Source organism: Hyalella azteca, unplaced genomic scaffold (assembly GCF_000764305.2).
Source record: "Hyalella azteca isolate HAZT.00-mixed unplaced genomic scaffold, Hazt_2.0.2 contig2211, whole genome shotgun sequence".
Classification (NCBI taxonomy): Eukaryota; Metazoa; Arthropoda; class Malacostraca; order Amphipoda; family Hyalellidae; genus Hyalella; species Hyalella azteca.
In genome coordinates this window covers 48151-71426 of record NW_025932495.1, presented here as the reverse complement: position 1 = coordinate 71426, position 23276 = coordinate 48151, and the positions used below count along the sequence as shown (strand labels likewise).

General features: G+C 37.6%; 2 protein-coding genes across 3 annotated transcripts in view; both read left to right on the top strand.

Annotated features, from left to right (window-relative positions):
* Positions 1-9238: 9238 nt before the first annotated feature.
* LOC108682735 (arrestin domain-containing protein 2) lies at positions 9239-17294 on the top strand. 2 transcript variants are annotated; one of them, XM_018171972.2, is made up of 7 exons: positions 9239-9536; positions 9847-9978; positions 10972-11180; positions 11470-11622; positions 13682-13861; positions 14003-14522; positions 14753-17294. In XM_018171972.2, the coding sequence occupies exons 1-7, from the start codon at positions 9422-9424 to the stop codon at positions 14854-14856; spliced, it is 1413 nt and encodes a 470-aa protein (XP_018027461.1). In that variant the 5' UTR covers positions 9239-9421; the 3' UTR covers positions 14857-17294. The 2 variants fall into 2 exon arrangements, with proteins under 2 accessions (XP_018027461.1, XP_018027460.1); XM_018171971.2 differs by having other exon boundaries at positions 11470-11652.
* A 3020-nt stretch (positions 17295-20314) lies between these two features.
* LOC108682734 (keratin-associated protein 16-1) overlaps positions 20315-23276 on the top strand; it is a 4550-nt gene continuing 1588 nt past the window's right edge. Inside the window, exons 1-3 of the mRNA XM_018171970.2 lie at positions 20315-20410; positions 21448-21491; positions 21802-21949. Of these exons, the coding sequence (XP_018027459.1) occupies positions 20363-20410; positions 21448-21491; positions 21802-21949 (240 nt within the window). The 5' untranslated portion in view covers positions 20315-20362. The remainder of the gene's footprint in view (positions 20411-21447; positions 21492-21801; positions 21950-23276) is intronic.

Genomic DNA, 23276 nt, shown 5'->3' with positions numbered 1-23276 from the left:
CGACGCCAAAGAGCGCTAACCCAACACCCTAAAAAAATTCCGGGACCGCCTAGGCTTCGGCCGAAAAGTCACTACACTCGGCGCCAAGTTGTTCTTGGTATACTTGGCCGCCCGATCGAAATCAAAAACTCGTCAGAATATCTTTTCCAACTTTATAGTCGCCAGGNTTCCGTATGTTGCGTAGTGTAGTGATGCCTCTATAACGTGTTCTGTTCCGTATGTTGCGTTGTGTAGTGATGCCTCTATAACGTGTTCTGTTCCGTATGTTGCGTAGTGTAGTGATGCTAATAACGTGTTCTGTTCCGTATGTTGCGTAGTGTAGTGATGCCTCTATAACGTGTTCTGTTCCGTATGTTGCGTTGTGTAGTGATGCCTCTATAATGTGTTCTGTTCCGTATGTTGCGTAGTGTAGTGATGCTAATAACGTGTTCTGTTCCGTATGTTGCGTAGTGTAGTGATGCTAATAACGTGTCCCGCTGAGTAAAGTGAGTAGTTGAGTGATGTTAACAACATTCGCGCTGTACAAAGTAAGCATTCAAATCCTTAACCACAGCATTGAAATTAGTCATGTTGCTGTCATGCCATTTGAAGTGCTAAAGTTAAGTTATCAATTGAAGCATAGGCATTAGGCAACAAATGCAATGACAGCAGTAGTTCTTTTCAAAAGTTGATAAAAAATTTTTCATAAGAGTAGAGTATAGTTCACTTAGGATTTTTCGGCTTTCGAAACTTGGGATATCGGCTGCACTCTGTAAGGTTCAACAATTAAAGGTGCACTCGTCTGCACTCAATAAGGTTCAATCGTTCTTCGTTTGATTATAGTGTAAGCAAAAATAAAATGAAAAAATTACCGTTGAGGCAACCAGTGATTTTGACTCATGATTGAATAGTTCAACAACTTAAAGGCTTGGTCTCTAGCTGATACTTATAATTTTCTTATGCATTTCCTTTCATACTTCCAAGTCCATTTTCAAGAAATTCATTGTCAATTATATTAGTTCATAGGTCATTCAGATGGTTGTGGTCTTATTATCTAAAACCCATAGCTTTTACTGTCGATTGGGTCCAAGATAATAGATGATTATTGGTTGCAATAGTTGGAATTTTAGGTGGAGCACCGACGGCGCATCGACGCAGCATCGATGACGTGATACACCTATGTTCCACCAATAACCTGCCGACGGCAACCCTAAGCGAAAATCTCATGTTCCACCAAAAACTACCGATTTGCACTATTGGCGTATCGATGAGCCATCAATGACCACCTCTAAAATTAAGTCAATACAATTTTTTCCGTTAGTTCAAAATCCGATGCACTTTCTTTTACTGATATTACTTCATTCGATCACACATTCTGATTACTAGGTATACCCATCAAACATGGCAGTACAAGCAACAATGTCAGACACGGAGCAGGAAAAAATTTTCCCAATACCACACATATCCCTTGTAAGAAATCGACTTGGAAAAAGTCCTTGTCTGCAGGAATTGAACTTGGGTCTCCATCGCGGAAAGCTCATACAAACAGTTGAGCCATCGAAGAGGACTTGGTACTCGAGCATTTTTGAGATTGAAGTATAACAAATATTAATTACATCGAATGACTGAATTAAATTCTACTACAGTGATGATTAGATGATCGATTCCATTAAACTAATTATCTGAACACGCTGCTATATTCCAGTGAAAATTTGTTGAAAGAAACTTCATTCATTCATAACAAACTATGGTTCAGCTATGAGTACAGGCCACGGGAAATGCTTGATAAGTATCGAAGTTTCATAATGTGAACTTTACACCAATTTTGACATAGGATCGATTCGAAATATTTTCGCCAATAATATTCTCTCGCACGCAATAAGGAATTTATATTATTCGATGATTTAAAATGTTGGTATTAAATACCTTCACCACTCCGTGTCAATATTTTTCTATACCCTAATCTATAATCTTTTGCGTAGGAAGGACACCGAGACCACTTTATTAGGAATGTAGACTTAAACTAAAAAATTATTTGACCGTACAAGCAAATTCCTCATAGACAATAAATTTTACAATCGAAGACAGCGATAGAAAACAGGATTTTAATCCATATCCAACTGTGAAGAGGATACTTTGTTGATATGCAACCATCCCTGAAATCACATATTTTAAGCAGGACATAGCAAAGATTAGAACGGATCGACGCCAAAGAGCGCTAACCCAACACCCTAAAAAAATTCCGGGACCGCCTAGGCTTCGGCCGAAAAGTCACTACACTCGGCGCCAAGTTGTTCTTGGTATACTTGGCCGCCCGATCGAAATCAAAAACTCGTCAGAATATCTTTTCCAACTTTATAGTCGCCAGGGAGTATGACAAGGTTTGGCCGAGCCGAGTCATACCGATCCAGCAAGCTGCTCAGAGGCTGCCCTTCGAGCTCAGAGCAGAAGCGGATATAGAGAAGCAGATTTACTTGCTCCCCGAGTCCTAGGCTTCCCTAACGCAGGGTTGCTTACACCTCTAATTTTATTTAGGACAGATATAAAGGTATTAACGCGTACTAGCACTCGCTATTCGCTGCGCTTTAGAGAAGCCGAGCCACTGTCGACACCATCATGTGGCTGGCTGTAGATAAATGCAGCAACTCGAGAATATTATAAATATTGCGAAACATGCCTATTCGATCCATTCACTTTATACTTAATGATACAATAAATTAGTCTCAATCGATCGCAATATTTCAAACACAGCAAGTTGACGCGTACGCAAAATTCGCAACAAATATACGCAATGTATAGAGAAATTGGATTCGCCATCATCTTTTGGAAAACTGTATACAATGTATACAGTTTTCCAAAAGATGATGGCGAATCCAATTTTTCAAGATGAAACCATGACTTCCTTCTGTGGGCTTTGCTTGCGAGATTTTGATACAAGTAAATTTAGTGTGAATTCTGTAGGTACGAATAAAATTGACAGGCAGAAGCAAGTTGTTCACAAATTTTTCAAGCCATTGCTCCTTATATAAATTGTCCGAGCAACAATGGAAAATTTTGTTGCAATGTATAGATAGTATACATTGAAAAATTTTGTTTCAATGTATAGTATACATTGCAACATACATTGGAAAATTTTCCATTGTTGCTGTTTTCCATTGTTGCTGTCGGAATTTTTTTCCATTGTCCGAGCAACAATGGAAAATTTTGTATAGGTGGTGCACGCCACCCTTAATTCACTGTATAAATCATATAAGCTCCACCTATGGGGTCCGCCGATAGCCACCATAAAAACATAGGTGCTCCACTCTCAATTTTTATTTGGGATAGTCACTACACTCGGCGCAAAGTCGTCCTTGGTCTATTTGGTCACCCGATCGAAATCAATAGCTCGTCAGAATCTCTTTTCCGACGTTATAGTCGCCTGAAAGTATGACAAGGATTGGCCGAGCCGAGTCATACCGATCTAGCAAGCTGCTCAGAGGCTGCCCTTCGAGCTCAGAAAAGAAGCGGATATAGAGAAGCAGATTTAATTGCTCCCCGACTCCTAGGCCTCTCTAACGCAGGGTCGCTCACACCTCTAATTTTTTAGGACAAATATAAAGGTATTAACGCGTACTAGCACTCGCTACTCGCTGCGCTTTAGAGAAGCCGAGCCACTGTCGACACCATCATGTGGCTGGCTGTAGACAAATGCGGCAACTTGAGAATATTATGAATATTGCGAAACATGCCTATTCGATCCGTACACTTTATACTTAATGAAACAATAAATTAGTCTCAATCGATCGCAATATTTCAAAGACAGCAATTTGGTGCGTACGCAAAATTCGCAACAAATATACGCAATGTATGGGGTGAACATGAAAAATTGGATTCGCCATCATCTTTTGGAAAACTGTATACATTGCAACAAAAATTTTCATTGTTACTCGGACAATTTATATAAGGAGCAATGGCTTGAAAAATTTGTGAACAACTTGCTTCTGCCTGTCAATTTTATTCGTACCTACCGAATTCACACTAAATTTACTTGTATCAAAATCTCGCAAGCCAAGCCCACAGAAGGAAGTCATGGTTTCGTCTTGATCTCGAATGACCGGCAACCCAATAACACCTTTTCAAATTGGATGAATTACAGTGGCAAATTCCATCGTGCACTGCGCAGTTTGAGCAAACGGCTATCGGTAGCTTGCAAGAGACTTTCTTGCAATGTGTCACCGATGATTCAGACAATATAAATCATCTTTGATTCATCGATGACCTCCACCTAAACGTACTACCCTCTCGATTTATTAGTGTTTTACTGTCGATTTTTGGTAGATATGACCACCCATCGTTACGCCACCTATAAACTACCATTGCCACCTATAATCATCGATGCGTCACCTTTAATTTTTATTTGGGATGAGTCACAAATAAGTAACATTTCAATTAAAAAAACACCATCAAGAGCTCCGTGACACTTATGCACGTAAGTACTAGCACAAGTGAAAAGGATTTCAAATTCATCTCCATTTAAAGGTGATGTTTTTTCATTTAGTCTTCTTTCATATTAAAATGAAATGCATGACAGACGATATCATTTACACGTGATAAGTAAAAAAATACTTGAAATCAAATCCAAGTGCTGATACTTCATTTCTAATGAATTATTGAATATCATTTCATCATGAACGACCAGTAAACAGCTTTAGTCCCATAAAACTTGGAAATTCATGAGTATACAATATTACCCAACGTAATTAAATTATAATATTATTTGTCTTGTTGGAACAAAGAATTTCATCAACTTGGGTACCACCTTGACTAGGGTGGCCTTCATACGGGCTCGTGACAATGTTTAAACGTGCTGTTGTAGTCTCTAAAAAACGGCATGAATTTTTTTTTAATATTCATGCAGCTTCTCTTCTTGGTTTTTATCAAGATGAACGTGAACAGAAATAAAAATTGTAATTGTCCTACTATTGCGAGAAGATTGCTGCTAACTCTGAACAATCACTTCATGGGATTTTAAAATTGTTTCTTCTACTCTGTTCGATTGCAAGGACATCAAATTTTCACTTCGAGAGTTGAAATTGTTAGATTTTCAATTCATTAAACTTCGATGAGTATCAACTTATATTAGCATTACTCATTGTCCGCAGTAGCGAGCTCGGAACAGTTTTAGGTTACTATTGTTTTACTGGTGCCACTTCAAAAGTGGCACCAGCTAGGAATAAAAAATAAAACTAGGACTTGCATGTAAAGTCCAGAACGAAGAAGAAGAAGAAGAAATAGAAAAAGACGTTAGAAACCGAGGATAGGCGCACGACGCAAAATTAGGTTTGTTATACGTATGTGTAAATATTTGGCTGGCCTTGTTTTAGGAGAGAGGAAACATGAAACATGTCAGTTCAGCTTTTGGTGGTTTGTCGGGAGTGAAATGGGTCATTATTTACAGTATATATGTACATATTCTAGTATTGAAAAATTAGGGATAGGGAATATAAGTCGAATGAAAAGTAATTGGGCGTCGTATGTTTGATGGTGAACAATGTAGTCCGTGCTTGTTGGTAGAGGGACTGTTTTCGGCAGTGATGTCTCAATGTTTATGTAGCGTTTGTGACGGTGTAATGTCGGACCAGTTATTTTGTGGTGGATCTTTGTGCTTTGTTTTGGACTTTTCTGTAGTTTAAATATTGATTTTTTATAAGGTGTAAAGTGAAATTTGGGCGGATATTAGGGATGATGATCCAACAAAAGCGAGGCACAGGGTGCGATTAATATTGGTGGTAGGGAAGTGGTTGAATCTGTGTTTTTATGTAAATTTGAGGGCTATGTCTTTTCGTATTGATATTTGAGAGCTGAAGCCGTGTGAAGTAAAATTTAAACCTTAAACCGTTCCTAGGTGTTCCTATGTTGTGCATGGGAGTTATGTGTTGTTTATTAGTATGTTCGATGTGTTCCGCCTACTGATGGGAATGGCTTTGTGTGGGAATGGTTGTATTGGTAATGTCTTACGTTTATTATATGTGATGTCGTCTGATAATGCTATGCATTCTGTGTTAGTTAGTGGTGGTCGAAGGTCGTGCATGTAATGGCTGTGAAGAAAAGTGGAGGAGAGGCGAGCTTCCTTGTTGGCAACTGTGAAGAGTGTAGTATTCGGACCACACTGCTTTTCGAAATCTCCAGAATGGTAGTCAATTTACGAGCTGAACGGTGTGCTGAATGCAGAAACACCTCTCTAACTCTTTCTACGTTTTCGGGTGTTGTGGCAGTCCGCTGACTTCCAAACCCTATTACATTCACACTTCCACATGCCTTATATGTTCATACCCACGTAACGATCGATTTCCGTTCAGGAACCCGACCTGAGGGACGAATACGGAATGTTCGATGAGCAGCGATAGAACGGCCATTAGAAAAGTACACCGCCTCAACAGCTAACGCACGCTGCTCACTTGTCCAATGCATAATGGCAACTGACTAGGCGGCACACAGGACTTCATGACCTTGCTTTTCTCTATTGAACTACTTCCCGCTCTTTTCCTACATCATCTGGCTGCTTGGCGCGAAATACAAAACAGCAAGTTTCATTGAATCACCCTGCATGTGATTGCCTATTCTGACGGATGCTGTTCAGTCTGTGAGATAGTCATCTAGCGCAAATTTTTGTGAAGAATGGATGGAGATTGTGCAAGGTGTACAAGTTTTACGTGGAATGTGATTAATGCTGTGTGTGTCCTCAGTGTTTCCTAAAACCATATTGTCTATTGTTGAGCGTCGTGTGAATGGAGATATGTCCGTTTAATATGCTGTTTCGTATTTTGCCTAAGAGCTTCCCGTGGATGTTTAGAAGCCTAGCATTAAAATTAGTCTATAGCTTTGGCCTTGCTGTTGTGAGGTGCTGGGATAAGGGTGTAAGATCATGTTGGCCTTTTTGAGTGAGTCGGAGAAATAACCCGAGGAGAAGGGGCGATTGAATAGCAGGTATTGGATCATGTTTTGAGGTAGGTGTTTGAGCTGGAGGGTTGTGATGGCTGGAGACTATATATGTAGGTGCATTCTGTTTAAATGTTTTTAGTGTGTACTGTAACTCTGTAATTGGTAGGAAGCCTATACCAAGTAGAACCGGTTAAGGTTGCCGTTATTGCGCGCGTGAATGAGCTGATCGTTGTCGTTCATGAGGGCGTGTGTAGTGCGGACGGTTCTGTCGGGGCCGAAGCCTTCGATGTCTTTGTCTTTCAGTGTCAATATAGCCGTCCAGTGTTTACGGAAGATGAGTTCTACTTGTTCTGGTGTGTCGTCTTGACTATTGTCGTGTTGGAGACATGGGACGGTTTGTTTGGTGTTGGAACCTAGCATGCATTTTAGGGAATATCGGAATTATTTGGGATCTGTGTAGTTTCCTGACTATTGATGATACCGGGCAAAATGCCGAGTGTTTTGGTCCTGTAATATGAGCGTGCGGCTGTACGTGTTTAGTCCACTTCTCTAAGTGTGCCAATTTCTTCTAATGAAGGGTCGGGTTGTGTGGGTAGTGTGTTGTAATAGTGTTTTTGGGATAAAGTTCAAGCTCAGTTTGCTCAATGGAGAGTCATGCGAAGGCTAATGGATATTGTTATAGGATTTGCGGAGATTTTAGCTATTAATGAAATGTGGTCTGATGGGTCCTTCTTGTAGGCGAATGTCGTAGAATTCCTAATTGTTGTGTATCAGAGCGTCATCACCCATGATGTCCTTAGTCACTTTTATTACGTCACCTTCTGAGATGTCATTGTGGTGGGTCTCACTTTATATATACAAGCTCATCAAGCTGACCACCAGTCAGTCATAGACCAATAGTCTTAGCGGCAGTCCATTCGCAGCTAACCCTAGACGCTTCCACTACGTCTATCGACTCCGGCACGCTCTACCAATTCGCAGTTTCGTTAATTTTACCTCCTCAGTTACTTGTCTAAAACCTATCGTGCCTTACCCTGTAATCCTATCTATTAATAATTACTACCGAAGAAGTACCCGTCTCATCATTCATTCCTGATATACTGTTATTTGGACAACTAATAGAAACCCAGACTCTCAGGAAAGAACTATATTAGGTAACGATATGAACTGATTAATCTTTCAATTAAACTAATTATCAGGATGTTACTGAAAAGACGACCTGACATGACTGTTTTGTGATCTTGTGCTGTTGTGAGTGATAAGGATTGAGAATTATGGTCCAATATGGGTGGATTTGCCGTGTGCTGGTAGTGGGTACAGTTCCCTCCCTATGTGGTTGGCAGAGTGGTTCTCTAGTTCCATATGGTATCTGGTTGAGATCTGCAATGAGGTAAACGGGACGGGGCCAGTTCAGTAGTGTTTGAAAGTCGAAGAATGTAATTAAACTAGTCAGTTCTTAATGGGATGAATATTGTACCTTTAGTGATGGGCCATTTCAAGGTTTCTATTGTGATTTCGATCATATTCGATGAAAATTGTCGTATAGTTTGTATTGAAAATGACGTTTGATGGCTATGGCCGCGACGGAATAAATTTAGTTTATTTGCCGCTGTTGAAATTGTAGTTATATATCTTGAGTGGAGTGTTATTTTCTTTGGTGGAGTGGTCGCTAATAGGCATAATGCCGGTGCCTATGATATTGTGAATTTTCGCTAGTATAAATCTTTCGTTGTGCCAATGTCGGCATTGTGTTGTAATATCTTCAGTGAGGATTGGGGAACCAGTACAGCAGAAATATTTGACTACGGATTCATTTGTCTTTCTTTGTAGTCGTTTGAAGTGTTTGTCCATGTTTACAAATGTATCGTGAGGGACAATGTTTATTCCCGGGTGGTGAATAGTCTTCGTCTTAAATAATTCGATGGGAATCGGTTCGACGAGTCCAGGGCCAGAGCCTATTGATTCATTAAGTTGTTTGTCGATTTTTTTTTCATTGGTTGCAATCTTCGTGGTGCTTCTTAGTTGTTGGGGAAGAACTTTCTGAGGGATTTGGTGACAACTATGGTCGTGGGATATGCTTTCGGAACGGGATAGAGTGGTGGTGCCTAGGTGTGTGCAGTGGTCTTCGAACTGATGCCATTTGTAACAAATTAGTATGTGTTTATATTAATGTCATTCGCATAGTGTACATGTGATTCTGGTATTGAACATGGAGAAGCCGTGGTTTAGTATGTTTTGCGCCATGATGGTTCTTGTATAATTTTTTCTAATATATCAACTATTTTCAATGCATGAGTTTAATCTTTGTTTCTGACTGTAATCCAGTTTTGCAATCGTGTATTCTCGCCTTTAATTTTTATCAGCTCCTTTTTCCAAGTATCCTTGTCACTTTTGACTATTTCTAGGCCATCAAAAAGCTGCAACTTTTACATTAGCCATTGGAAAGGCTGAAGAACATGCACAAGTGTTCAATAGTGTTCTAAATTTTCTTATATTTCGTGCGTCTACTCATTAAGTGATGGGTGTGGAAAGTTTCGAGGTTGTGTTGGAGCCTCATCAGGAGGTGTATTTCCCGGGCCAGACTGTCCAGGGGCATGTGCAGGCGAGGGCTTCGTCTGCTACTTGGTGCGGAGGTACGGCATACATTTTACTTGCAATATATGATGTGAAATCTTCGGCAACTGTTTTTCGAGCTGTTCTTAACTAATTATTGAAATCACCACATTTCAAACAATCGTGCTTTGTACTTCATGAATTCGAATGAATAAAATATTCTTTTATCATGGATGATTTTCTCAGAATTGGAAAATGCACGATGCGAACAAATCAAATTTGAAAATATGGATAAGCAATATCATCACCAGTAAACCTTATTTCGTAGGAAGTCAAAAAGATATTTATGAATGTTGTTTTGGAGATTGCAAATAATTTTCATTTGTGCAGCCATTGAGTTCCACATGATAGGTAAAGCCAAAGTCAAGTGGGAGGATGGAGACGACGGCGAAGGCAACAAGAAGCAGTATAAAGACTCTGAAGAATATTTCAACTATAAGACGAACCTCTGGTCACCTAGAGGTGAGATCCGACGGTTATGCCATAATTTATTGGAATTTTAATATGGTGGTTTCAGTAATTTTTATCATGTTTAGTACGTGAATTAAGGATGGGAAGAACGTAGCTTTTTGTTATGATGTTATAATGAACATCAGAACTCGAGCAGTTAACTAGGCATCGAAAATCATGCAAGAATCTACTTCTCAATATTATTTTGGTCGTGCGTTCTCCCTAGAAAAATGTAGCACACAAGCAAGGATACACACTCTTTATATATCAATGTGAAATTACTGTTTTATCTGCCATTCGCGAGAAATTTCAATAAGTATCTTTTCAATTTTATTTCACGCATTTATAACCAGTTGAGTCAAGTAAATTTTTGCACACTTTCTTGTGATGAGTTAAGATCATGTCAGCTGAATAACCGAGAATAAGTTATTTCGGAGCTAGGAATTATAACACACGAATTTCTTGTAAGTCATATTCCGGTGTCATTAATTGTAGTGTTAAGACATTTTGCGACTTTCATTTTGTAATAAAATTATAATTTACCTTTACCTTGGCAACACCGGTATAGTTAACGTCGCGCACAGAATTTTCTCGTTAGTCATTATCGTTCGGCTGATCCCCGCTGCAGATACGCACGTTGCCAAGGGTATTATTCTTTACACTATTTTTCCATCTTAATACTTATATTCCAAGCCCACCTTCTTGTTAATTTGCCATGCAGTAAAATCTCAGTTCCAGTCTCTTTCATTTCCATTCATGTTTTACTGTGTGGGTAATGACTGGCACTTACCCCACATCATAATTGTTGCATCTTGATTCACTATTATTGAAATTCTTCAGTGTATCAAGTTACTTAGAACGTTGTTATATCGATAAATTATTTTCTGTACCAAGCTGTGCAGGCAGTAGCAAAGAATACGTTAATTTTTTATGGTTGAAAAGAAATACCATGCAAAAATCTGGAGAAAAATTATACTCCTGCTATGTTTTTCTTCCACTCTACAGCTTCTGAGAAACTGTCGGCCGGGAACCATGCATGGCCTTTTAATTTCCAGCTGCCGCTGAACATCCCGTCTTCTTTTGAAGGCACCGCGGGCTACATCCGCTACAGCATCGCGGCTAAAACATATATCTCCATGGGGTTTGATAAGAAGCACAAGTTTTACATCAGCATAAACTGCCCTCTTGACCTCAACTCTTCCTACTTAGCAAAAGTAAGTTCGCAGTAATGCCTCAACCTTATGGCTTCCAATATGTTGGTTCGTTAAGCCCAATACAAAAACCAAGAATAGACAAGAATAGCCCAATTGATAGTTAGCTACAGGCAGTTTTCGCTTAATATAAGCCGCCAACGCTACTATGCTATACTATTCTATGATCATCAACTGTCTATTCGATCTAAACTATTCTTGGAGAGCCAAAAAATCTCCTTTATTTTCAGGGTATTATGCTGCATATTTTGTTCACAGGTATTTGTAACCTATACGTAATAACTTTTTCCAGGCGCCGCTGGTGATCCAGACCACTGACACGTCGTGCTGTCTGTGCTTTTCGAAAGGTCCTATCAACATCAACATGAGGTGTGAGCACTCGGGGGCTGTGGTGGGGGAGGCGTACCGCATTAGGGGGGAGGTGGCCAACAACGGTTCTAAGGAGGTGATATCGGCGATGGCCTCACTTTACCAGGTCTTATATGATGAAAAAACTTAATTTATTCCCACTAATTTACTTATAATGTAGCATTTCTTCCAATGTGTTCTGTCACGATAGGCTGTTAATATTGTATTATTGTAGTTCAGTATAAAACTAACTTGAGCATCTAACGTAATTTAACAAATATCTGAAGTATCATTTAGTTTCTCTCACATTTTCCTCTAACTATGAATGACAAATGTTGAAGCGTATGGTAGGTGAAGATACCACAACATATTTTAAAATCATGTTTGGTGTCCATTGTCATTGCTGGACCTCAGGGCTTGGGTCATATTTAAATTTCAAAGATTTAACGCGCGAAAAGAAAGTTGTCGCCAAAATTGAGTGTGTTGCCCCTCATTTTTTGCCATCTAGGCATTTTTAACATTTACAAGGCCATGATTCATCGCCTAATTTCTAGCTTCCAGCATGCAGGACAAGTCAAGTCAAAACTGAAGAAAGCTTGTCCCATTGAGTTTTTTTCACGAAGCAGCGTAATCTTTAACACGTTGAATGCGGTACGACTCATCGGTTTGTTGCAGTCTTTCTTCGGGACAAATTGCGCGATTTAGTTTTTGGTATTGCATTGGTCAGCAAAAATTTATGATGGAGGTCCTTTCTTATAAAATTTGAAAAAGTGCGAAAGAGCGGAAAATGAATTATGCACCGGAACCAACAAATTTACTAGCAAATATTGAATTATGGGCTTTTTTTGTCCGCAGACCTGGGTGTTTTAGGCCATCTTGCAACCCTGGTGGTTCGTATCGCACCAACGTGTTAATAGACCAATTTCCCTAAGCACGAGCCAATCCTCTATTACAATCATCTGTTATCAAATTAGAAAGGGTTTAAACGATTAAAGGACGTTCAATCAGATAATTTTTATTTATTCATGACCCTGCAGCTGCGAGGTATTCGTAGGTTGAAACAGATTTAAAGACAAGGCCGTCAATTCAGTTTGCTCGTTTTGCCTCCGAGGCCGTCCGAGGAGGCCGTCAAGGTTTATATACATAGAAAAAATAATGGCATATTCTTGCCTCAAAGCATTAAGCTATAATAACTCGTGTATCAATATAATTAGCAGTTATAATTGTAACGTTAATTAAGATGGACTGAAATCTTCGATTAAAATTAAATGTACATATATTGCTGAATGTGCGATTGAGTTAAATATAAGTATAATTTTGTTTAAACAGTCAAGTGGCAAGTTAAAAATCGCCAAGGTTAGTTGAAAACTATGGCACCTAATGGCACTTAATGACACTTCGTGGTATGGTTAGACATGAGTAAGAGAGTAAGCTTAAGGCAAGAAAACGACTTAGTCCCGCCAACTAGAGTCGCCGGATGTCGTTTGCACAAGGGCATAATAAGTGTACTTCAGCTAATGTCAAGTAAATATTCATAATAATATTATGTATTATGTAATCAATCCACAGGGAAGCGCTAAATATAGCAACTCAATTGTGCAGGCGTGCCACAGTGTTGAAAGATATTCATCTAACAGGCCCACCGTAATTTATATTTTCTACTGAAATATTGTGAACAACGATATAAATACCACTTTAAGTTACCCAGGTAAACGAAGCCTTGAAATTGGCGATGCAAGCTACCAGAACCAGTACATATGTAGTGTGACCAAATAGCTCGCGCTCGAAGCTATAGCTCTAATTTATAAAAGAGTGTCGCCTATTTCTTAAGCGAAGTGCTCCAAGAAGTCAGGTTGTGGGATAAAATTCCCCACCACAATATTTACATCAATGATTATAAATGATTATATTTTCATTGATAATTTACCTTAAGGCTGGCGCTCCAAGAAGTCAGATTGGGAAGATTTTCCCAAAAGAAGACTATGCAGTTTTGCGGTACATATTGTACGCTATTTCACAAATTAGCATTATTTTACATCAGCTTAAGTGTCACTATAAAACAAATTAATATAATTATCATGTATTATTATAGCAATAATAAACTATTATTATGTTAATAATAAAAATATTAATAAACTGTAAACATCCACGTGCAGCACGTGACGTACCGTGTGAGGTCACACAAGAAGACGAGCAAGAGCCTCGTGGTGGAGATACAGAGAGGCCCCGTGGCCCCCGGGGACAGCCTCTTCTTCGAGGACGAGCCCCTGGTGGTGCCCCCCGTCGTGCCGGGGCTCCAGCACTGCAGGATTATGGACCTAAAATATGTGCTCAAGGTGGGACTGAGATCTACGCTGGGGCTCAGTTGGGGCCTTGAAACGAGTGCTGAGGGTGATATTATTCTGCAACGTTGCTATCTTGATATCAACTTTTCACCATTTCTATCTCACAAAACTAATAATTTTTTGACATCACAGGTGGTGGCAAGTTTCAGCTGTTGTAACGACATCTCGGGCGAAGCTGACTTTGTTGTGGGTACGGTGCCTTTCATGGTAGAGGGCGCCATGCAGGACCTTCCGCCTAGCGCTCCTTATGACGGGTCATCTTATAACTCCATTGATCCGCCTCCTGCTTCATCAACCTTTTTTGTGACCTCAATGACTCAAGATTTTCCAGCTACTCTATTTACAACTGATACGTACAACCAATCTGCTTCAACGGCCTTCGATGTACACGAGTCACGAGATGATGCTCCTTCTTACCCCTCTGATGATCCGCCCCCGTATGCCGCTAATGACACTTGCTTGAACCTTGAAAAGAATAGTACCCATCCAAATGCTCCATGTGTCCCTGGTTCAGATTCATCTTCCACAGCAAACTCTGCTTTTGTGGGTGACGGTGTCGCAGCTCTTTCTCCAGGTTTCATTCCTGTTGGTAATTCCATGGACGGTTCAGGCCCAGCAAATCAAGGAACTTTGAATCCGTTCCCCAACAAGTGCAAGTTATATATTTTGAATAAAGGATGTGCTATCGGAATCAACGCAAATAGTTTCCAAACATATTTCAGGCTGTTATTGACCATAGTTTATGCATCGTCATTTCGTCTCAATATTTCCATGCGTTGCAATTTATATTTTCGTTTTCATTTGCACCTGTAATAGAACTTTCTAGTTTCTTCTATGAATACCAATAATTTTAAATGTTTATGATATCGATATAAGTTGCAGATCCTCCCAAAACTGCGCGTTGTCATTTCTGCGTGAATTTACGAAAACGACTGGACACCAAATCCCCTGCCCCATCCTACCTCACCTACAAAGGTTGCTTCTAACCAATCTTTTCATCAAGAGTATATTAAAAATCATCACGGATGATTTTTAATTAAACGCAAGAATATTGAATTCGTGCGACGTTCACCAGCTATTTATTCCTCACTATTATACGAGGTCTTTTATCATATAACCTATTTTTTCGTAATGTTCCTACTTCAAGACTAAAGGAAAACTACTCTTGCTAGTACATGCAGGCTCTTGCTTACATGAAACATAACCACCTGAAAACATTTCTCAATATTCATATCTCTGACTAGAATTTGTTTGAGAATCGATATTTGTAATCATTTACTAAGATGTTCATATCTTCCGTCCCTTCTCCTCAATGTGACATGGGAAACGAAATCTTGATGTTTATTTCACCATTTTATAAAGATTTTATTAATATAATTGTTAGAAATATAGTAGGATGTGTACGAGTTTCGTAACGCTTCCAAAAAACAATTTTGTATTTCTGGTAAATAATTGATAATATTGAAAGCGGAATCGACGAAAACCTTTAGCCTATCAATTAAACCTTGAAAAATAACCCATTTTTAAATTTTTATTATATTACACTTATATTCCAAAACGTGGAGTAATTCTATCAGTCTGATGAAAGAACTTCGTCTGGTACTTCTTGTGCTTAAAAATTACATATTTTTATATATATATACATCAAAATTGTCATTGGCGTCCATCGCAGACACCCGTGGATGGCAATAAGAAGACGGTTCATTTCTAACTGTTTGCTTCATATTGTGGGTCCATCTTCATGTTCAGTTCTCTGCACATACAGAAAGGCATAAGATGGCGGGACACACATTATTATAAAATAAATAAATCTACAGGTTATTCGGTTACGCTTGACCAAGTAAATCACTCAACAATTCCTTCATATTCTACCTTGGCTAATGTACACTTAAGATCGAGTTCTTCCATGTTCTACTTTGGCTAAATGTAGTCGTACTTTATTGAAAAAGAAAATTAGCTACTGCAGTATTAAACGATATTAAATTAAGATCCTTTCCTGCTTCAGAATAATATAACGGTCAAGGAGATGCAGTGCAAACTGACTGGTTAAGTATAACAGGCAAAAGAATGAAAATGGCGAGTGATTTATGGGAAATTATAACAATGTCGATATTACATGAAAGGCTGGAAAATTATTATCCGAAAACCAATGCCGGACCAAAAACGGCAATATTGACCAGGACAAATCTCAGCTGATAGAATAGTGATCAGCGACAATGTAAAAAGTCACCAAAAATATTTCAAGATCATTCACGAAATGGTACTAAAAATTGCAAATATATTAACAAAATTGGGTGCCGGAAAAAGGTAAAGCAGCACATACATACATTACAAAGTGGTAGGTTGTTGAGAGCAAAATGAGGTAACTTTCAACTGCGTGATATTGGCTCACATAATAAATTAGTCAGATGAAACTTCACTATTCACGTAGGTAATTCAGACATAGAGAATAATGCCAAGTTAATTCAGAAATATTGTATCACGGTATATATTTCATTTGATCAGAACTTAAACGTCTCAATTCTCTCAAAAATAGGTCCCGTATGATGAGCCATATTGAAAGAAAAATTTAACACCTGCGGTACTGGATTCAACATGCACCATGCATGCACCAGTTCTTACAAAAACAGGTCCCATATGCTATACTCTATTCTAAGATTGAACACACGAGCTACTGATCATAATTGATTTTCCCTTTCTTCATTTACTTTTTCTACGTGTCACTTCAGTTAAATGTTGTCCTCATGACGGAAAACGCCGTATTTATGCCGCCGAAAAAGTCAAGCTAACTCCGAAATACGGGTTGGCCGTGCATATGCGGATACAAATTAAAATTCTAATGCTGGGTTTTCTTAAGGCACAAAAATCTTAATTTGATCATCCACAAAAGTTTATGAGATTCGTATCTCTTTGAATAAGAAATTCTGAAAGCTAGAGAAAGAAAGTCTGCCAAATTTTGGATCTTGCTGGTATACATATTTTGATATATTATAAGATGAGGCATTTGTTGCTCATGGATGTTTGATTTTTTAATAGTTATAATTCTCATAAGTCACCTCTCAGTTCCATTCTTGATGTTTGACATGATTGTAAAATCAGGCTGGTAATTCAATATTGAATGAATGAACGATATTCTTCACTTGAAATACTTTGTGGCTTGCTGTTTATTTTTATAAACGCGTTACCTGGAGCATAAAGTATAATTGCATAAAGTATAAGTTATTTGCATAAAGTGTAAGTTATTTGCATAAAGTATAAGTGATAAATTACCCAATATTGATTGATCAAACGAAAATCTATAAATCATTATATATGTCTGGAACCTTTTGCTAGTGAGATTCATCATCAGAATCCCCAGATATCCAGATATACGGAGATGAAGATAAAGGGATTTCTGAAAAAAATAAATGATAAAGATATATGAAATATAAATAAAAGATAAAAAGAAATGATGCGACATCGTAAACCATATAGAGTTTGTTTTCACCAAACTAGTGCTAAAACGATGTTTACATGTGCAAAAAAAAAACAATGTTTAGATATCAAAAACTATGTTTTCACAATTTTAGACTCCTAAGTTGATTCTTCATGATCCGAGGATCGTTATCATGTTTATCATTAAAGAATCAATAATTTAATATTTACTTATATGCAATTCTTCCACATTTTTGAAAATTTCAAACGACCCCCGGATCCCGAAGGAATAAACCCAGCTAGGGGTATGAAATTTTGCACACATTTTTTTCTCATCCGCAACTTTTCCGCCCTATTGTGAAATTCAACTCCGAAGAATTAGAAAAACGCCAATTATAATTGGCGGGTGTAATTTGTACGAAATATTTCTACCCTTCCAATAGTTTGTTCTAGCGCTTAGAATGATATTAAAACATGAATTGTTATACAATTCTTCACGGAAATATAACCCTTATAACCCTTATTTTAAATCTCTCGTATAGTGACATGTTCTTTGTTAATCTGATTGTATTTATAACCACGTTTTTCTTCTCTTCGTTTCGTGTCCGTCTGCCATCAAAACATCAAACCTTAATTTAAGGCACTTCTGAAGGTCCTAGCAACTTGAAATTTGGCGTGCATGCTTATTCTTCATAACAATTCAAGATTTGATCATCAGAAGTAATAAGTTAACAATAAATAATGAAAAATAAAAAAACCCTAGAAATTCACGGTTGGTAATCGAGTTTTTTTGTCGAACATCCAGAGTTGCCAACCCTGGAAAGTGAAAAATTGCTAAAATTGCTAAAATAAAAAGTAGAAAATAAGTGCATATAAAACTATTTTTAAAAAAGACGTTTTTCAGGTGTTCACAAAACTAAAAACAATGAAATAAAACAAATAAAAAAATTTAAAAACCACGCTTTCCTTACGGACAAAAAAAGAAACATTAACTTTTTCAGTGAGTTGTCCTAAATTTTATTCTTGACCTAAAATTAAGTTTAAAGTTTACTTTTTCAAATCTTATGCCGAGACAACACAAAAAACGTGGGGCGGGCATTCTGAACATCTAAATATCATATATTTTGGGGAGCTACAGATCAAGTATTATGAATAGAACTTGGGGAATGGATGTGTCTTACAGCCCGCCCCAGGTTTTTTGTTTGTGTTTTCTCAGCATAAGATTTGAAAAAATAAACTTTAAACTTAATTTTAGGTTTAGAAAACTCTTCCTTAATTCTTCTGTTGAAAATTTAATTTGAAATGTTTAATATCTGTCGGCAATGCTAGCCGAAAGTCAATTGGGATGATTAGCATTGGAATATTCATTGATGCCCCCGCCACTTCTCTTACAGAAACTTACGATGTCGACGCACTGGAGCCGTTATCTCTTAGATATCATTTTCTCATTAGCATACATCTTTAATTGTCGCATGCTTCTCATGTCTCTTATCATTCATATAATCGCCTGAAATATCATCTCAGGTGTACCACAAGCCTCATGTCGGCTGGGGGTCCAAGCATTTTGTATCATATGTCAATTCTCTGACATCCGCCCTATATAAATCGACGGCAGTTGCTGTGCAAGATTTGGTGTGTGGCAGCGGGTGCCTTCACATACCATTCATACATCAGACCTATTTCATTCTGTACTGCTAATCTCGCCTGAATTAGACCTTAATCATCCATTTTTATAACAATTCTCTTGAACTTCACTTCTTGTTGTTTGTTTGTTTGCCTGTCTGCTACAAATCTTATAATCGATATTTAACACACTTCTACCTCTTCAATCGATCTGAAATTTTGCACACATGTGCAAAGTTGGAGATAATGCATGAATCAATTGACATAATAAAAAAATTTGCAAAATTTTAAAAAATTTGGTATTAAACAAAATTGAAAAAAGGAATTTCGTCTGCTACAAATCTTATGATTAATATTTAATACACTTCTACCTGTTCAATTGGTCTGAAATTTTGCACACTTGCGTAAAGTCAGAGATAATGCATGAATGAAATGAAAGAATAAATAATTTTGAAAATTTAAATTTTTGTTATTAATTAAAATTTTTAAAAATATGTTTTTTTAATATTTGAAAATAAAATTAGAATTTCATTGTACATGTGAATCATCGGAGACACTGGTTTCTTTGGAAGTGTTGTCTCTAAAAATTATTTGTTTAACGCATATTATTAACATCTCATTCAAACTGAAGCTTCTACTTGAATTTCAAATTTAATATGACAATTCTGGAACTATTTCCATACCAACCTGTCTGAGTGTGTCCTTCTGTTTTCATCATTGATAGTAGTAGCTGGAATGTAAACGGTTGATGGACAGGTTATATAATTTCGTTAACTATAAGAGGAAAATAATCTGTTAATTGATTGCAAACTAAGAATATGAACTCATTTTAGGCATATTATCCAGTGAGATGTAAAAATAAAATGGACAATTAGGTTGGTTTCAAGATCGCTTCTGTAATCTGTTAAAAAAGCCTGTGCACCAATTTCCATTTGAAACAAATAGAACTAGAATTGTAAGAGAATATCAAATTAATGTCTTTTATTCCTCTTTCATTAAATTTTCGGGTAAATGAAAAAAAGCGCTTCAGGTTCCTTATTTATCAAGTACATTTCCACAAGTGAACACAAAAATTTAATTAGAGAGGACGTAATGAAGAAAATTATTACTAGCTTTGAGACATAAATTGCTATGGCGCTGATAAACATTGAATTTCTTAACGGATGGTACGACTTAATTCACGACTTTATTTTAAGTCACGACTTTATTTTAAGTCACGACTTTATTTTAAATCACGACTTTAAATATTTGAGCGACTTTGATTTTTTACACTTCGTTCAAGTAGAGGTATATTTTTATTCATTAATCAATTGTTTTAGCAATAATTAATACTTGCTAGAATGTTGCTCAATCGCATAAAATTTGTATACGTTTATGACATTTTCTCGATTCTTATCTTCAACAGAACCAGTCCGTTGTGAGGAGATACAATTTTAGAATTTAACCATTAGCGCGATGTTCCGGAAAATCGTGGAACCAATGTTCGTAATCTCTCTCCTTATGGTAAGAACTTATACATGATTTTTGCAGGAAATATGCAATTCACATCGCTAATCTGCAAAAAAGTTCAATGGAGTGACCATTTTACTCAATGTTGTCCAAGGGCCTGCTGTTTATTACCACTTTTTTCTTAGTTTCGCTTCGTCTCTGTCTGTCATCAAAAATTCAAACCTTAATTTATAGCACTTCTAAAGATCCTATAAACTTGAAATTTGGCATGCATGCTAATGCCAACACTAACAATTCAAGATTTGATCATCAGAAGTAACAAGTAAACATTTTTTTCTTCTTTAAATAAAAAGTTAAAGAAAAATTTAAAAATTCACGGTTGGGAATCGAGTTTTTTGTCGAACATCCAGACTTGCCAACCATGGAAATTGATTTGAATTGCTAAAATTGCTAAACTAAAATGTAAAAAATAAATAAATATAAAACTATTTTTAAAAACCACGTTTTTCTGGTGTTTACAAAACTAAAAACAATGAAATAAACAAATAAACTTTTAAAACCACGTTTTCTTAACGGACAAAAAAGAAAAACATTTAGTCTCACATAAAATTACATAACATTTTACATAACTTTAATGTTATGTAAGAATTAATGTTTTTCTTTTTTTGTCCGTTAGAAGAACGTGGTTTTTAAACGTTTTTTATTCGTTTTTTTTGGGATGTCTTCCGTGACGATGGAAAACGCAGGCTGCCATGAATTAGAAATTCGGTTTTGTTATTATGGTACAAACAGTAATTGACTTGTTCTAATCTCACATAATTTCTGCGATTCATTAATTAAGTTATACGTATAATGCACAATGAAAGGATTCTGTACGTAGTGAGTGTAGAATAGAATAATCACATAGATGGAGTGCTGTACAACTTTCGTGGAAAAGACTTACTGCCTCGCAGGCCAGCGGCAACAGATATGGAACACGGAAATTGAATTCAGTAAAATTTTATCTCATTTTAGGCATCGCTTGATGCAATTAGCTCGTATAGTATTTAGGCAGAGTATGTTTTGAATAATGACTGCTTGATTATTCGCAGGTGTCCCTAGTGACCTCGGAATACCTACCGCCCATCGAAGAGAGGTGAGTTTGAGGGTTCAATTATTATTCCTGTTGTCCGGGAAATTTTCGTCTGACATATTTACCAAAATCAGGCTCATTTTTCCATTTGTTCATTTCAATTCAGAGGCGCTTTGATCCTTTTATCTCATTATCCATTTGTCTATAGAGTGAACAGTAGCTCATATGCGTGCAGTTTTGTTCAATTTAGAGGCGCGTTCATTTCCGAAAACAATGGCAATAATTAGGGCAATGAAAAAATTATACTACTTTTCCACCTTCGAGTCATATGCAAAATAATCTGAAATCAGTCTCACATATCTTTTATCCCCAGAGATCTGCCCACAGTGGGAAGTTTCTGCTCCACACACGGGATTGCCATTCAAGGGGATTTCTGTGCGTCGTGCAAGCAACCAGTCTACTGCGACCCTACGGCAACCCCCACTGTTACTGTTCCCTGGGATGAATGCGACGACGATTACGTGAGCCAAAATGCTTCATTAATTAATGAGAATCCTCATAGAAGAAATTTATGGACTGAATTATACATAATTATTCTCGGTTGTAGATCTTTTAGTATTGGATTTGTGTATACACATTCAATGCATCTTTTGATCATGCATTTTCCAAATGTCATCAAGTATTAGGCAGACGTTAAGATTGGGCATGTCATCATTGACACAAAACGATATTACGTGGCATCAATGTCGCATCCTGTACGAAAAAGCAACCACAGCATATTAGGATGTTTGAGAGAGATTACAGTACAACTTTGCTGTAACGTACAAACGTAAGAGGAGGCCTAAATTGTGAACAGTTCACACGAAAAATTAATGGTACATTTTTCCAAATAGTGACACACTTTCATACTTAACGCATATAGGAAGAGAGCGAACGTAGCATTGGTACGCTCTTTTACCTAGGCAAACTCTGTCAGGATGACCAACACAATTACGAGGAAGTGTATTGAAATTTCTCTAATTTCTCTAAGGAAGAAGGATCGAAAAGTCTCTAATTTCTCTGGGAGTGCGGGGCGCATTTAGTGGTACTTGCTTGCGGCTAAGAAAAAAATTTATCCCATGTAGATACCAAACTATTCTGGCTGGAGCCAAAAATTATTAAAATATAAAAACATTTGCATGCCTGCATTTATTTGCTTTGTTTCGTTATATTGAGATGTATAGTAACAAGAGGTGGTGATTCCATCACGATCGAATGTCAACATACTGCAAAACAACTTATTGCAAACATTGCGAGATGTGGCAGCTTATTTTTGGGCCTGTATGGTTAAATCACGCACATCGAATAAGCCTCACTTAATTTTTTTTTTTGTTTTGTATCAAGCAGGCAAAACATGACACATTTATACTCGTATATTAGCAGGCACTTGAACCAGTATAATACAACCATATATAGGCGGCTGCACCACACTTGTTACAACCATAGGCATCTGCACCACACTTGTTACAACCATAGAAACCATAGGCGTCTGCACCACACTTGTTACAACCATAGGCGTCTGCACCACACTTGTTACAACCATAGGCGTCTGCACCACACTTGTTACAACCATAGGCGTCTGCACCACACTTGTTACAAACATAGGCGTTTGCACCACACTTCTTACAACCATAGGCGTCTGCACCACACTTGTTACAACCATAGGCGTCTGCACCACACTTGTTACAAACATAGGCGTTTGCACCACACTTGTTACAACCATAGGCGTCTGCACCACACTTGTTACAACCATAGGCGTCTGCACCACACTTGTTACAAACATAGGCGTCTGCACCACACTTGTTACAA